This window comes from Podarcis erhardii (genome assembly GCF_964252035.2).
Source record: "Podarcis erhardii genome assembly, chromosome: 10".
NCBI lineage: Eukaryota > Metazoa > Chordata > Lepidosauria > Squamata > Lacertidae > Podarcis > Podarcis erhardii.
In genome coordinates, this window is record NC_138500.1 from 29,436,449 (window position 1) to 29,451,892 (window position 15,444).

Sequence of the window (15,444 nt, forward strand, 5' to 3'; positions counted from 1 at the left end):
TTTTCTGCTTCTGTGAATGATGTTCCTGCAATAAGGAACAGAAAACCAGAGCATCTGGCGATCCTAGTTTGGCAAGGAATGAAAAAATGCTCATGTGAGTTAAACTCAGACACATTTGCGTGCAGACACACACACACGCACACACACAAAATGTACATTTCTATTTTTACATGCTTGCCTTTATAGGCTGGCTGCTGGAAGCTGACCTCCTCCCTGCTTTTGAGAAGTGAAACTGATAATTTCCCCTTTTCCCCCACCCACATCTCTGTTCCTAAAGACCTTCCCATAAGGGACAGTCATTCATTCCAAGTAGATCATGCTGCTCTGGATTTTATGCACATTCTTCTCTTTGTTACATGCTTTGATGAGCAGTGACCTAATTAAAACACGTTGCCTTTTAGAATATTATCAATGGCATCTTGAAGGGAATATATGCACATCTAGTCTTTGTGACCTAGATTTTTAGATTCCCTTCCAGCTTTCAAATCCCTTCCAGCTTCCCCAGCTGCAATAGTGCCCAACCATGCAAGCTTACCAATCTATCAATTCTGGTCCATGTTCTCCCAGACCACCTGTTGGGATGGTGTGTTAGCTCACATCTTGCTAGATTTTTGCCTTAGGGTGCTTTCAGATGGCCGGATGGGGGATTCTAAATTATGAAAATGGGTCATTCAGATATCACAGACAGGTTGTTGGCAACAGAGTTATTGTTTTAATTACTAGGTTTTTGCCAGAGAATACAAATCGTACTATTATTACTGTATTATTATTATTATTATTATTATTATTATTATTATTATTATTATTTCCGGACACACCATTCTTGCTCCTACAACAGCCCAGGGTGGCTAACAGCAATCACACAAAAAAGAGCTTTTAAATACAAATGCTAAAACAACAATCTGAAATAAAATAAACTATACAGCATAACAATCAGTGACAGAATATTCCATAAGGAGCCCCAATTCTTAGAATCATAGAGTTGGAAGGGACCACAAGGATCATCTACTTAGTGACATAGCTTGGTTTGCCGGTGCCCCAGGTGTGTGTGCCAAGCAGAGGCGGGGCAAGGAGGGTGAACAGAGTCTGCAATGTCAGCCCAGACTTTGCCGCAGACACCGCCAGATGACCCCACCACCACCACCAGAGCCACACTTTGCTGCCTGCCTGCCTGCCCACCTGTGGAGGGTGGAGCCTGGCTGGCCGATGCAGCCCTTGGCAGGACAGGCCACCCCCCCCCGATTCCCACAGAGAGGAAGCTGAGCCGAGCCACACTGGGGTCGCCCCTTGCCTGCCGCACTCCATCCACACCCACTCAGAGGACTCAGATCTGCATATGCTATTTCATATGTAGAAATGGAAATGTAGGATTAAAGGTAAAGGTAAAGGGACCCATGACCATTTCATCCAGTCGTAGCCGACTCTGGGGTTGCGGCGCTCATCTCGCTTTATTGGCCAAGGGAGCCGACGTACAGCTTCTGGGTCATGTAGCCAGTATGACTAAGCCGCTTCTGGTGAACCAGAGCTGCACACAGAAACACCATTTACCTTCCCACCTATTTATCTACTTGCACTTTGACATGCTTTCAAACTGCTAGGTTGGCAGGAGCAGGGACCGAGCAACAGGAGCTCACCCCATTGCGGGGATTCGAAATGCCGACCTTCTGATCGGCAACTCCCAGGCTCTGTGGTTTAACCCACAGCGCCACCTGCGTCCCCAATGTAGGATTACTATGACTTAAATAGAAATACATCTTAATGGATTGAGGAATGCCGGCATAACCTGTGTGCCTGCTCAGTCTGCTGCCCAACTGCAAACTGGAAGAGCATCTTCAAGGCCCCTGCCTCTCTTCCTTCTTACTGTTCTTTTTCTTTAAACCAGACTTGGGCTGGACTGGGGCAGCCCTTCAAACAGAGGACTGTCCTCTTTAAGGCAGTGCACGTGGACACCTTCCAGCTTATGAAACTATGCTCCTTTCCAGCTTATGAAGCTCTATTTCCCAACATACTCCCAGAGCTCATAATGTAGTGCTGTTACTTGCAGTCACTTTTACGATTCAGCAATCAATAGCTGCTTAAGTGAGTACTGCTGCATACACCAAGCCAAGCTACCCCTCCCCAAGTTCAGTTGCAGATGCAGTTAACCTTCCAATCCGATCCCTTCATGTAGGAGACCCATATTTCACAGCTTTGTGGATGCTAACAGTTCCACAGAAAGACACAGGTGCAACAAAAATTGGTTGTGGGTGGCTCATGCAGCTTCTTGAAGGTCTTGGCTTACATTTTTGTTTAAAAAAGCAGGCATCTAGGCCTTATTGCCTCAGAGCTTGCAGGGCAGCAGCTGAAGAAGGAGCAAAAAGGGTTTTCTTGTGTGTGTGTGTTTCTTGGTGGCTGATTAGCTGCTCTCCCTGTGCAAAGGTCAGAGGGGGCAGGGTTTCTGTTGAGGCAGGTGATTAGCTGTGGGAGGAGCTTATCAGAGCTTGCAGGGCAGTTTGATCCATCTTTTAGATTTAGGGGAGCTAGTCTCAAACGTTTGTTGGGGGAGACCTAGGTTTTTTTGGGAGGAGTTATTTGTCTGGCCAAGATTTTTTCCTCTTTCCTTGATTAGTTCTCTTTTGAAAAACAAAACACCACAGACGGAATAAATTATTCAAAAGAATAAACATAATAGATGATAAACAATTATGCAAAACAAGTGAAATTATGCAAATCTGCTCTATTTGCATAATTTATATAGGTTGCAGAATTCAGTATTTTGGGAACAGTGTTAGGAACTGCTGACCACTGCCCCGTGTGGTGAAATGTGTAACAGCAGCCTTTCATTGAAGAACAACAGGAAGGACTGTAAAACATATTCCTTTCTCTTTTTTAAAAAAAAAAAAATTATTAACCGGCCAATCAAATTAAATCACATCACATAAATTCCGAATTACAAAGCCGAATTTTAAATTTTGTTGGGGGGGGCCCATATTTCAAGATCCGAAGGGGGATTCTGATCATCTTCTTGCTACTGCGTAAATGTCCAAATCAGTCCAAATCAATCCGAACAAAGTTCATAATTCTATCGAGTCTTATCTTGCTGTTTCCACATCACATCTTGTTCATATTGTTGTGTATTGAGTCAAAGGATTTTATATCTGTATTATTATTGTCTGTATTGCATTAGGGTAAAGTAACTGCCTTTTGGTTCCAGAGGGTACAGCTACTATTGGTTCATTTAAGCTGCTGTATTTGGATCCTCTGTCTTAATGGTTGCCTCCAAAAGGCAGGACTGTGATTGCCTGAAATTGTTCCCTCCAAAATGTATCCTTTCTAGCTTGTTCCCTGTCCCTATAAATGTAGCTCTCCCCTCCTCAAGTCTCAGTCTTGTTTGCTTTAATAAAGAAGTGTTACTAGAGAACTGTCTCCAGCATATTATGTCAAGAGAGCTGAAATCACAAACCCCACGTCACAACAACTGGCGACGAAGGTGGGATCCGGAATGCTGAGGAGCAGTTAACGCAGCCCTGCCTCAGAGTCCGGATTGAAGCTAAAACAAGACTCACTGGCCAGCTGAGAAGACGACCCTGCCCACAGGACAATGGAGAGTCCAAGGGTATTTGGAGCCCTTCCAGCCATCAGAGCCCCACACGTGGGAAGACTACGTCGAACGCTTCGAGTTCTTCACGGAGGCTCAAGGGATCACTGATGCCAGCAAAGAAGGGCCACATTCCTGAGCTACTGTGGGCCTGAGATCTTCATGCTGGCCAAGGCATTGCTTGCTCCAGCGAAGCTAAGTGAGACATCTCTCAAAGATATTCTTGCCTGCCTAACAAGCCATTTGGCGCCTACTGAGACCAAGATGGCCCGGCGGATGGAGTTTCATAAGAGGCAGCAGCATGCTGGGGAGTGTGTATCTGCATTTCTAGCTGAACTGCGGAAGCTCGCTCAGCACTGTGACTTCCAAGATCTGGAAGAGACTCTCCTGGATCGTTTTATCGGTGGTCTGAGCAGCAAGAAAGCCAGAAGACGCATCGTGGCTAAAGAAGAGGTTACCCTTGCTTCAGCCTTGAAGGAGGCCACCGCCACGGAGAATTATGAAAGAGAGGAGCTTGATGCCAGCCGCAGGGCCCCTAAGCCACAGATAGAAGTTGCGCATGCCATGGACGAGCTAGAGGCTACTTCGAGCCAGAGCCCAGTCCGTGGGGTCGAGTCAGTGCGTCAGGCCTGCACAGTGCACAAAGATCACCGAGGCAGGTGCCCTGGTTGTGGCGGAAACCATGAGCGGAAGAGTTGTCGTTTCCGGGATGCTATGTGCTGGACGTGCGGGAAGACAGGTCACATCGCAGGGTCTGTAGATCGGCGGCATTGGGAGCGACAGGAGCACCTAGACTGGAGCATCGCAGACCGCCCACAGCGACCCACGTTCTACAGGACTGCCACTACGTAACGGAGATCAACGGGAGGGTCGTGCAGTTTCCAGCGCAAGGCACACGTCAAGGTGAAGATTGAGGGTCAGCTGTGCGACATGGAGGTGGACTCCGGATCTGGATTCACTATCGTGTCGGACCAGACCGCGAGGACATTCTTCCCCAGGGGTAAGTTGCCCCCTCTGGAGCCCTTCCCGGCAACTTTGCAGTCATACTCAGCGGGCCGCATCCATGTCATGGGAATGTGTGCCGTGAGAGTACAGTTCCGGGACAAACAGGCGGTACTCAAACTGGTGATTGCGAAGGGCAGTCGCCCCAGTCTCCTGGGCACTGACTGGTTCCCCGCCCTGGGACTGAGTATATCAGGGCTTAATTCAATCCAAACCTGCCCTGAGATGAGCGAGGCACTATGCAAAGAATTTGCTGGTCTCTTTAATGGAAAACTGGGTTGTTATAAAGGGCCCCCAGTTGACTTCGAATTGGACCCTGGGGTGGCCCCAATCCGACTCAAACCAAGGCGAGTGCCATTTGCACTGCAACCCAAGATCGAAGCAGAGCTGGATAAATTGGTCAAGCAGGGAGTTCTCTCACCCGTGGACTCCGCTAAGTGGGAGACTCCAATCGTCACGCCCCTTAAAGCAAATGGGGAAGTCAGGATCTGTGCTGATTACAAATGTACTATCAATAAAGCACTCAGGGGAAACTCATACCCCATTCCAGTCGTATCACATCTGTTGGCTAAACTGGCTGGGGGCAAGGTGTTCGCAAAAATTGACCTGGCACAAGCTTACCAACAGCTGCCAGTAACCCCACAATCAGCGGAAGCACAGACTATTGTCACACATAAAGGGGCGTTCAGAGTTAACAGATTACAATTTGGAGTTTGTGTGGCCCCAGGGATTTTTCAAGGGCTCATGGAACGCCTGTTAAGAGGTCTGCCGGGGGTCTTGCCATTTTTTGATGACGTTTTGATTGCTGGAAAAGACCCACAGGAACTGGTTGCGCGTGTCCGTGCAGTGTTGCTCAAGTTCAAGGAGGTGGGGTTGCAACTAAAAAAGGAAAAATGCAGTTTTGGGGTGCCAACTGTGGATTTCTTGGGGTTTAAAATTGATGCATCAGGCATCCACCCCACAGATGCTAAGGTTAAGGCCATCATCGAGGCACCACGACCACAGAACAAGACGGAGTTGCAGTAATTCCTGGGACTTATTAACTTTTATCATTCGTTCTTACCCCAGAAAGCTTTGGTAGCTGAACCATTACATAGACTGTTGCAGAGAAAGAATGTGTGGCGATGGGGGCAGGAGCAGCAGAAGGCTTTTGACTCCTTGCGAGGAATGCTGAGTAGCAGGAGCGTCCTTGCTCATTATGATGAGTCGAAGCCGCTGGTCCTGGCATGTGATGCCTCTCAATACGGTCTGGGGGCGGTGCTGAGTCATAGGGAACCGGATGGGTCGGAAAAGCCCATCTCTTTCTATTCCCGTACGTTGTCGGCCACGGAGCGCAACTATGCTCAAATTGACAAAGAGGCGCTTGCAATTGTGGCAGGAATCAAAAAGTTCCATGATTATGTGTACGGTCGTCATTTCTCCATTGAAACGGACCACAAACCACTGTTAGGGTTGTTCAACCCGAACAAACAAACGCCACAAATTCTCTCCCCCAGAATGTTGCGTTGGTCTATATTCCTGAACGGGTTCCAGTACACCTTGACCCATGTGCCGGGGAAGCGGTTGTGCCACGCTGATGCGCTGAGTCGATTGCCCCTTCCTAGCGGGAGCAATGAGGATCCTGCTCCAGCGGAGCACATAATGATGCTGGAAACACTTCCGGGGGCTCCTGTAACGGCTACTGATATAGCTGAGAAAACGAGGAAGTCTTGTTTGCTTTAATAAAGAAGTGTTACTAGAGAACTGTCTCCAGCATATTATGTCAAGAGAGCTGAAATCACAAACCCCACGTCACAACACATATATTTTCTCTTTTTTCTTTATGATCTCTTCTGATAGTCTCCTTAAACCGATAAACACCAATAATAATCCTGTGTGGATTTTTCTGTTCTTCCAATCCTCAAATCGAGATGGTTTCCATATATCATCGCCTTCGTAGATAACATCGCTCTTTCCATCATTAATCTCGCAAAACTGTCGCTCTTAAGTCCCACTGAGGAGTTTCACCCACAATATAAAAACAGCTCTATTTCTCTATTTCTCCTCTCAGACTTAAGTCCTCCAACAGAACTTCCCAATATGGTGACGGCATTTTTAACTGCATCATTGCAAAGCTCTTATACATTCCACGCTCTTCTTAAAACATGCTTTGGTTCGAAAGTTTATCTCCACACAGCTTTAAATCCACAGCTTAAGTCCTTAAAACGACATTTCTCACTCGTGAGGGGAGGGGATTCTTGTTTAATCACATAAGGAAAGTTTTTTTCCCCTCCCCCATCAGTCATTTGCCATACCGAGTCTTGGCGTATCTTCTCATGATTTCTCTTGTTCCTCCGACTCGTCTTATTTTATCAGAGATCTCTTCTGTTAGCAGTCTTTACTCCCCCTTCTTGAGATATGTGCATTCCTTCATCCAAATTGTTTCTTTTGAAGTTCTTGTAGCTAGTGGCGCGGATCAGGGACAGCGTCCAGGAGCACCGGAATCCCACAGGAGGGCTTTGTGCCTAGTGCCCCCATCCCCACAAATTCGGGGGTGGTATAGGGCACAGCAGGCAAAGCAGTCCCCCCCCACCATCCTGGGGGGGGGGGGTAGGGAGGCTAATTACTCCCATTATAGCCTCCAAATTACCTCGTGTGGGTCGGAGAGACGTTATTGTCAGCCATCTTCCGATGCGCCCCCTAGTGGCCCCCCAAAACATATTCCTTTCTCAGCAGTGATTTGCTTGGCTGGCAGAGGCTGCATGAACTGTGGCAAACCCAGTCTTGTTGGTCCTAGTTGGCTCTTTGATCTTCATTTCTGTTTGGTCCCGACTCCTAATCCCAGGCTCACTCCAGAGCATATTCCTGACACTTTTTCTCCAATAGGATTTTATTTTCTCTTTTGTTGCTGTTGTTCAAAGATTATACACTGCACTGCTCTTATTTCTACCCCCCCCCCAATCCAAAGTCCATAATTGTCCCAGCAGAGTATCCCATAATCAGCATAGGAGGCCCTTTTGGTGGTGCTGTTGCAGGATACAGCCATTTTGACCCATGGCAAGACCTTCTCAGTGGCAGATCACCATTTCTGGAATGCCCCCATTATTAACTTATAGGAAGCATTTAAGGCATTTCTGTTGACCCAGGCATTTGATGGCTGAAAAACCCTGTTCTTGGCAACCTTGAAATTACTGGCTGTGAGAGTTATGTGTTTTCAGACATTTCAATTGTTTTAAAATGTTTTTTAAACAATATTTGTAATTGCATTGCATTATCACAGATGTCCTGGGCTCTTTTGGGATGACGAATGGGATATAAAATTAATAACTAAAATGTATAGTGAAATAATACCTGAACCGCTTCGTTTTAGCCATAGCTGAGCACTTACCTCTTCAGAAAGGCACAGTATTCTATCTGCCACAGATTTTTCAAAGAACTCCAGGCAGCTTTTCATTTTTTTGGTGCTCCCCTGGTATTTTAATATATAAATGTATATATTATTTTTAGATTCCCTTTGAACATCAGCATGTTCTTTCACTGACTTATTGGGAACAACATGCCTTAGGCCCCGAGATGCGAAGGTGATAGGCACTTGTTGGAACTGCCGTGGCCTGATAAACTTCACATTTGCAAAGCTCCAGCACTTTGCATGGGTCAAACTGGCAACCCCAGAGAAACAAATCCTTGGAGGTCTTCCACTGACATGAGAGCATAGGAAGAACCAATGTTCTCTTTTTATATATATATATAGATTTTTATTAACAATTTCAACATAAAAAATTATCAAAACAAATCATCTTTATTATTTCCCCCCATTTTCTTCCCTCCCACCTCCCCAACAAAACCTCGCTCCCTCCCCCCCTAAGACTTCCTTCAGCTCCTCTGATTTCTCAACCCATGTTAACTTCTGCATATTATAAAATTGTGTACATCCTTATATTATCTGTCTATTACGTTAACCCTCAATAAATTTGTGTATGTTTATTCAAAACCTGCCAAGGAGTCCAGTTCCTTTTGTTGTCTTTTTAAATAATTTGTAAAAGGCTCCCATTCTTCTTTAAAGTCACAGTTGTCCTTGTCTCACAATTTGCATGTCAATTTAGCCAGTTCTGCAGAGTTCATCAATTTCTCTTGCCACTGTTCTTTTGTCAGGATTTCCTCATTCTTCCATCCTTGTGTAATCAAGACTCTTGCCACTGTTGTAGCATACATAAATAAATTCTTTATTTTCCTTGGCAGGTCTTGTCCTACAATCCCTAATAAAAATGCTTCTGGGTTTTTGTTTTTTATAAATGTCATTTTAAACATTTTCTTCAACTCATTGTATATCATTTCCCAATTTTTTAAAATTTCTCTGCATTCCCACCACATATGGTAAAAGGTCCCTTCCTTTTCTTTACATTTCCAACATATGTTTGACCCAGTTTTATACAAGGCAGAAGCGATGTTCTCAAAGTGGCCAACCAGATGCCTGTGGGAAACCCGCAAGCAGGGCTCAAACACAATAGCACTCTCCCCTCCTGCGGTTGTTGGCAACTGGTACTCAAAAGCATTACTCCCTTCATCTGTGGAAGCGAAGCACAGCCATCATGGCTAGTCCCCATTGATAGCCTTTTCCAAGAATCTGTCCAGTCCTCTCTTGAAGCCATCCAAGTTGGTGGCGTCACTGCCTTCTGTGGCAATGAGTTCCATAGTCCATAGCATTTTCCTGAATCCTCTTAACAATCAACTTCATTGGATGTCCACAGGTTCTAGCGTTATATGAGAGGAAAATTTGTGGTGGTCGCATACCATGGCTGCACAGATATTTTTTTTATAATCATTTTTATTAGTTTTATATATAATCACATTGAGTAGCATCATATCCTCTTATTAAATCTCTTTGGCTCAACTGAGCCTATGGACTTCCCTCCTTCCTGCCTAATGGTTTAGAAACTTAAATTTTGCATCTTTGCATTTCACTTCCTTTCCTATTCCTGTTATATCATTACCTAAGTTATTACATTACTCATCCTGAATAGGTAGTAATTTCATCTTACAAATCTTCAGATAACCCAGCTAGTGATGTTCCCAAAGGCTGCTGATGGCTGCACAGATGTTATTGGCCCAGAGATGGAAAGAAGATACAGTTCCTACCACAGAAGAATGAAGTGGATGGACGATGCTGAAATGGGTAAAATAACCGGAAGAGTCAGAAATCAGGAAGACCAAAATTTTAATAAGGAATGGGGAAAATTTATAACTTATCTTAAGGACAGTTAAAATCATTAGTAGGATTGGAATATCACTTGTAGTTTAAGGCTGAATTCTGGACACAGTAGAGATGTAAAAGATTTGAATCATCATAAAAGATGCAGGAGGAAATGACTGATATCAGAGAATGGAAGTCCAGGAGGTTCCTTGGAATCTTGTTTTTATGATTTAGGTTTGATAGATCTCTAAAATTTTAATTTGAAAAAACCAAATAAATAAATAAATAAATAATTTACACATGCCATGTGTAATTTTATCGTGTCACCTCTTACTTCCTTTTCTGCTAACTAAATTGTCTTGAATGCCACAACCTTTCCTCGCAGGGGAGTCGATTTGCCCCCTTGTTCGCTTCGCATGCAGTTTTCTGACCCAAAGCAGCTAAAGAGAAACATCGACAGATCCCTGGAGCGCCCAGTGTGACAGCAGACTCCTAGAATGATGTAGAGAACCATGCATGGTAGCCCTCAACTCTCCTAAGATTTGGACCCAGACAAAATGGTGGGATGTCCCTGCTGCCTCCAGTGGAATTTGCAGCTGTTATGTTGCTTTGAGACTGGCTTGAGGCCAGCAGCCTGCTCAAGTCTGCTATCAGTGTTACTCCAATGATAATTTACCATGTCTACCCCGCATTTGATTTACAGACACTAAGCCTGTTGGCAGACCCATTTGTTTTATTGTTCTTCATTGATTGTACAGCACCTAGTTGTTTAGGTGCTTAATAAATTATTATTATATTACTCTCCCGGCACAAAATCATCTGGCCTCCTCTCTAGCCCTGCTTCAGTTAATATCCTTCCAACCCGCCCACTAAGGCTCTGGGCTACCATCATTCATGTTTCTGTGTCTTTAAGGTTGGGCTGCCAGGAGGCACTTTTCATGGAGCAGCCCTTGGAGGCTGTCTGGCTGGGCCAATTTGTGCAGCATGTCGGAGCCCGACACCTCACATGGTGAATGACACATGTGAGAGTGTTCAGCCTGATCAGTTGCACAAGTTACCTATTAACATCCAGGTAAAATTCAACATGTTGGCTTTTGACTTGAAAAGGCTCTAATACATGGGCACTGCAGGAGCCTCCCTACCCTTCAACAGCTGTGGAAGAGGACACACGTAAAGCCCCTTTGCTACAGGTGCTAAGCTCAGTTGGAAAAAAGCAATAACCTTTCTTCTATCTCCCTGACATTCCGGCACTAGTTTTCCCACAGTCCAATCCTGCCGTCTTTTAAAAGATGTTCCTTTTCGACTGGGCTTTTAAAGGATTTGTTTTATAATCCAATAGGTTCATTTGTTCCTTATCCAGCCTGCATTTTTACTCAACGCTGAGATGTTTTTACCGACGTTTTTATTTGTACTACTATTTCTTAGCCACCTAATTAAAAAAAGAGGGATATTTATATTTTAAACAGATGAACAAAATAAAAAAATAGTGCTGCTCTCAATCTGCCAACCAAGGCGTTGAAAATGAGGGAATCCAGAACAGCCAAGGTCAGATGTGTCCCACAGTAGTAGCAGCAGGCAAGCAACATTTTCCCCCTTCCTATCCAGCAATTTGCATCCCAGTATATTGGGGTTCTTGAACCTATGAAACAGACTGGCTATAAGCCTGAAAAGCCCATCTGTACAAGAGTGTTAGAAAGTCACAGTCTGCAGTCCAAACATAAATCTAATCCCTGTTCTCAGAACACCCATATCTTTGGGTTCGATTCTAAACCGAGAATTCAGAAGAAAAAGAATAGTTTGGATTTGATATCCCGCTTTATCAGTCCCCTTCAGGAGTCTCAAAGCGGCTAACATTCTCCTTTCCCATCCTCCCCCACAACAAACACTCTGTGAGGTGAGTGGGGCTGAGAGACTTCAGAGAAGTGTGACTGGCCCAAGGTCACCCAGCAGCTGCAGGTGGAGGAGTGGAGACGCGAACCCGGTTCCCCAGATTACGAGACTACCGCTCTTAACCACCACACCACACTGGAGAAACTGCAATGGCCTATAAGGCCACAACCAGATGAATTATGATTAGGAATATAAAAAGATGCCTTACAAGTCATGCATAGGACTGTGTTATGTTAATGCTTATCTTAGCCTTGCTGCCGTTTTTCATCTTTTGGTGGTGTTTTTGTTGATGTTCTTGAGAAATAACCTCTTTTGTTTTATGGCTTTACAGAACAACCCCCCCCCCCCTTTGCACCTTCCCAAATGCAGCTGCATTAAATGACTCTTTACACGACTTCTACAAGGTATTTACTACCCTTCTAATAGCTGCCCGAGGAGGCAAATGGCATTCCTCTGCTAACATGCCTGGAGCTGCCCTTGCTCTGCAGCAGGCCAAATTAACTTGCAGGGTTAATATTTACCCAAGACTCCTTTAACCCAGCTCTACCCACGCAGGGAACCAGGCCGCTGGCGCAAAAGGAACTGGTAAAGTACAAATGCAGAAGTAGCCACCGCAAGCGGGCCCCAGAAGAAATTGTGGGCGTCAGAAACAGGTTCCGAAACAAACACAGCAGTGGCGTAGCGTGGGTTGTCAGCACCCGGGGCAAGGCAAGTAATTTGCGCCCCCTAACCCGTGGATTTGCGCCCCCTAACCCGTGGATTTGCCCTAACCCCAGATGTTGCGCCCGGTGCGGCCGGCCCCCCCGAACCCCCCACGCTACGCCACTGAAACACAGGGAAGAGAAACAGTGTGGGGTGCGATTCCTACAGTTAAATCCGGCTGCCAAAAAAATGTCTGAGTTTCTTCAGGCCAGGAACAAGGTGCTGGTAAAAGCTTGGAGACATATTGGAGAGCCACTGCCAGCCAGTATAGACAGCACTGAGCTAAAAGGGCCAACGGCTTGACTCAGGAAGAGCCTAAGGAGCTGCTCTATGCCAACTTTCCACAGCCCTCCTGTTATGTACTGAAGTTCTCACCCTGGGCCAGCAGTGGGATACTGTAGATAGTTATGCAAATAAGGGATTGAAAGTGACGTTCAGTGATTGGATAGTTTTAGAAAATTGTTACAGTTACATTGTACTGGAGCTCTATATAAGCAGGCTGACTGAACCCTTCAGTTCAGTTCTGTTCTGGCCTGTGATTAAACAAGAGCTGTTTGAAGAATCACTGTGTCGTCTGATATGTTCACCCACAACTTAACACCTCCTTTACAAACCCTCGCCAGACCTTTGTGGCATCTTGCATATGTCAGTGGGCACCTAGAAGCAACAGAAGACAAGCTCTGGGAGCAGACCACCGCACTCTCTCTCTCTAAGTCAACTTCCTTTTCAGAACACAACTCAGAAGGTAAGCCAAGAGCTTTGTTATGTACCAAAATCCAGCTGGGGCTGACTTCTGCATGGTAGCTCTTAACTCTCCCCCTCCGTGTATTTCATTTACTGCGCTTCACCCTCTTCCGCTCCACCCCATTCTTGGCCCCCATGGGGAAGGGTTAAGATGGAAGAGTTCAAGGCCGAGTGATCTTAGCATGTCATCCTACATCAAGGGGCAGCCAACATGGAGTTATTGGACTCCAGCTCCCCAACAGTCCAGGCCTGAACAGCCAATGGTCAGGAATGATGGGAGCTATAATTGGAGGGCACCCTGTTGGCAACCGCAGCTCATGAGATTTAAGTGAAGACAGCCTCTGTTGAGTAAGTGCAACAGCTGGCTTTCTGGAGGCCCTTGTGGACCCTGCCTCTTGTTTCTGGCAAAGCACTACAGCTGTTCCTCTGCTGACAACCTGGGGACTGGGGGGGGAATGAATCAAAGAGGAACAGGAAGTTGCCCAGGAACAGAAGCGACAGCCACTCTTTCCCTAGAAGGGGCCATGTGTCACTGGTAAAGTATCTGCTATGCAAGCAGAAGATCCCAGGTTCAATCTTCAGCTTCTCCAAGTAAGGCTGGAAGTGACCCCTGCCTGAAACTCTATAGAACCACCACCAGTCAATGCAGACAACACTGCAAGTCCGACTTGCTATAAGGCAGATTCCTACTTACACAGTTTGTGCCTTTAGCCACACAAGAGGCAACAGGTGAACTGCAAAGAGACACAATTCAAGAATTGTGCACAATTCCAAGCACAATTCAAAGTATTGGTGCTGACCTTTAAAGCCCTAAACGGCCTCAGCCCAGTATACCTGAAGGAGCGTCTCCACCCTCATCGTTCTACCCGGACGCTGAGGTCCAGCTCCAAAGGTCTTCTGGTGGTTGCCTCATTGTGAGAAGTGAGATTACAGGGAACCAGGCAGAGGGCCTTCTCGGTAGTGGCGCCCTCCTGTGGAATGCCCTCCCATCAGATGTCAAGGAAATAAACAACTATCTGACTTTTAGAAGACACCTGACGGCAACCCTGTTTAAGGAAGTTTTTAATGTTTAATGTTTTACTGTGTTTTTAATATTCTGTTGGGAGCCGAACAGAGTGACTGGGGAAACCCAGCCAGATGGGTGGGGTATAAACAATAAATTATTATTACTAGGCAAAAAGGAAGGAGTGGAGACAGAGGCAGGCAACTAGGAAGAAGTTGGAAATGTGCTTCCTTCCCAGTGAACTCAAGAAGCAGCCAGTCAGTCATTTCCATTGTTAATGCTGTTTAATTCTCTTTCCATATTCTGGTCTTCAATAAAAAGGGTCCATCAATAATTTAGGCACAATAAAGCAGCGGGCGCAGAGGGTGTCTCTCCTGCCCGCTCACAGTCCCTCTGGCTGAGGGGACACTGTATGTCCATATGCGTGCATACGAGGGCACCCCATCCCCCCCAACGCACACACATACTTCCATCAGGATGTGAATGGAGGTAGAGGCAACAGCCACAGAGAACACAGGAAACGAGGAAGGGCCTGGGAAAGTGGAGTCAATACTGGAGGCAGTGAAATGCAGGGGCACATTTTTCCCGATCTCGGGCTAATTGAGGGAACGACTGGACCACAAAGGAAATGGGCAATGTCTGTAGGATATCTGGGGTGAATCACAGATCCAGAATATCATCAGCAGGTCGTGGATCGAAGCCTCTGTCCTGCAGAGGCTTTTCTGCTTGCAGACACCTCCAGACGCCCATCACAAATCCCTCTCCTCGACCCACACAATCCTGGTCTGCTCCTGGAAGATGTGGGCCCGCACCACCTTCACCAGCTCCTCCGCACTGGCCCAGGCGTGAGGATCCACCCAGGCCCCCAAGCACGGCAAAGTGTGCAGAGTCCACTTGGCCTTCCGGCACTGCTTCAGCACCTCCGAGTCGCGAAGCCCAGGCTTCCCCAGCCAGCTCCTAGGAGGGAAGAGCACAGCAGAGAAACATGCCATCAGTAGACTCCTCAAGACGCTATGAATAATGCATTTGCCGAGATGGGTTAAGTCAAGCATGTTAGCTTAAGCATGTTGAAGTCTAATGGTCTGATCCCAAGAACTGATGGACCGCCAAGCAAACGCTCCACTTGGGAGCTTCCTCCGCCCCCTGCACCAGGACGATGTCACAAATCACAGTCCACGTGCGTTCCCATCTGAAGCAAAACATTCAGGATTTTTGCAGAAGGAGCTTAGAAAAATTCAGCTGTAACTGCCCAAAGGAGAGTTTGGGCAACCGGTGAAACCTTATGGTCCATAGCGTATCTGGGGATGGGGCGCAGTTCAGTGGTTGGGCACTTGTTTCATGTGCAGAGGGTCCCTG

At 46.2% G+C, this 15,444-nt stretch overlaps 1 protein-coding gene across 2 annotated transcripts in view; it reads right to left on the reverse strand.

Moving 5' to 3' along the window:
- Positions 1–14,353: 14,353 nt before the first annotated feature.
- Positions 14,354–15,444, reverse strand: part of CARD10 (caspase recruitment domain family member 10) — a 42,770-nt gene continuing 41,679 nt past the window's right edge. For both annotated transcript variants that reach the window (XM_081879457.1, XM_081879456.1), the window contains exon 22: positions 14,354–15,045. In XM_081879457.1, the coding sequence (XP_081735583.1) occupies positions 14,838–15,045 (208 nt within the window). In that variant the 3' untranslated portion in view covers positions 14,354–14,837. The remainder of the gene's footprint in view (positions 15,046–15,444) is intronic.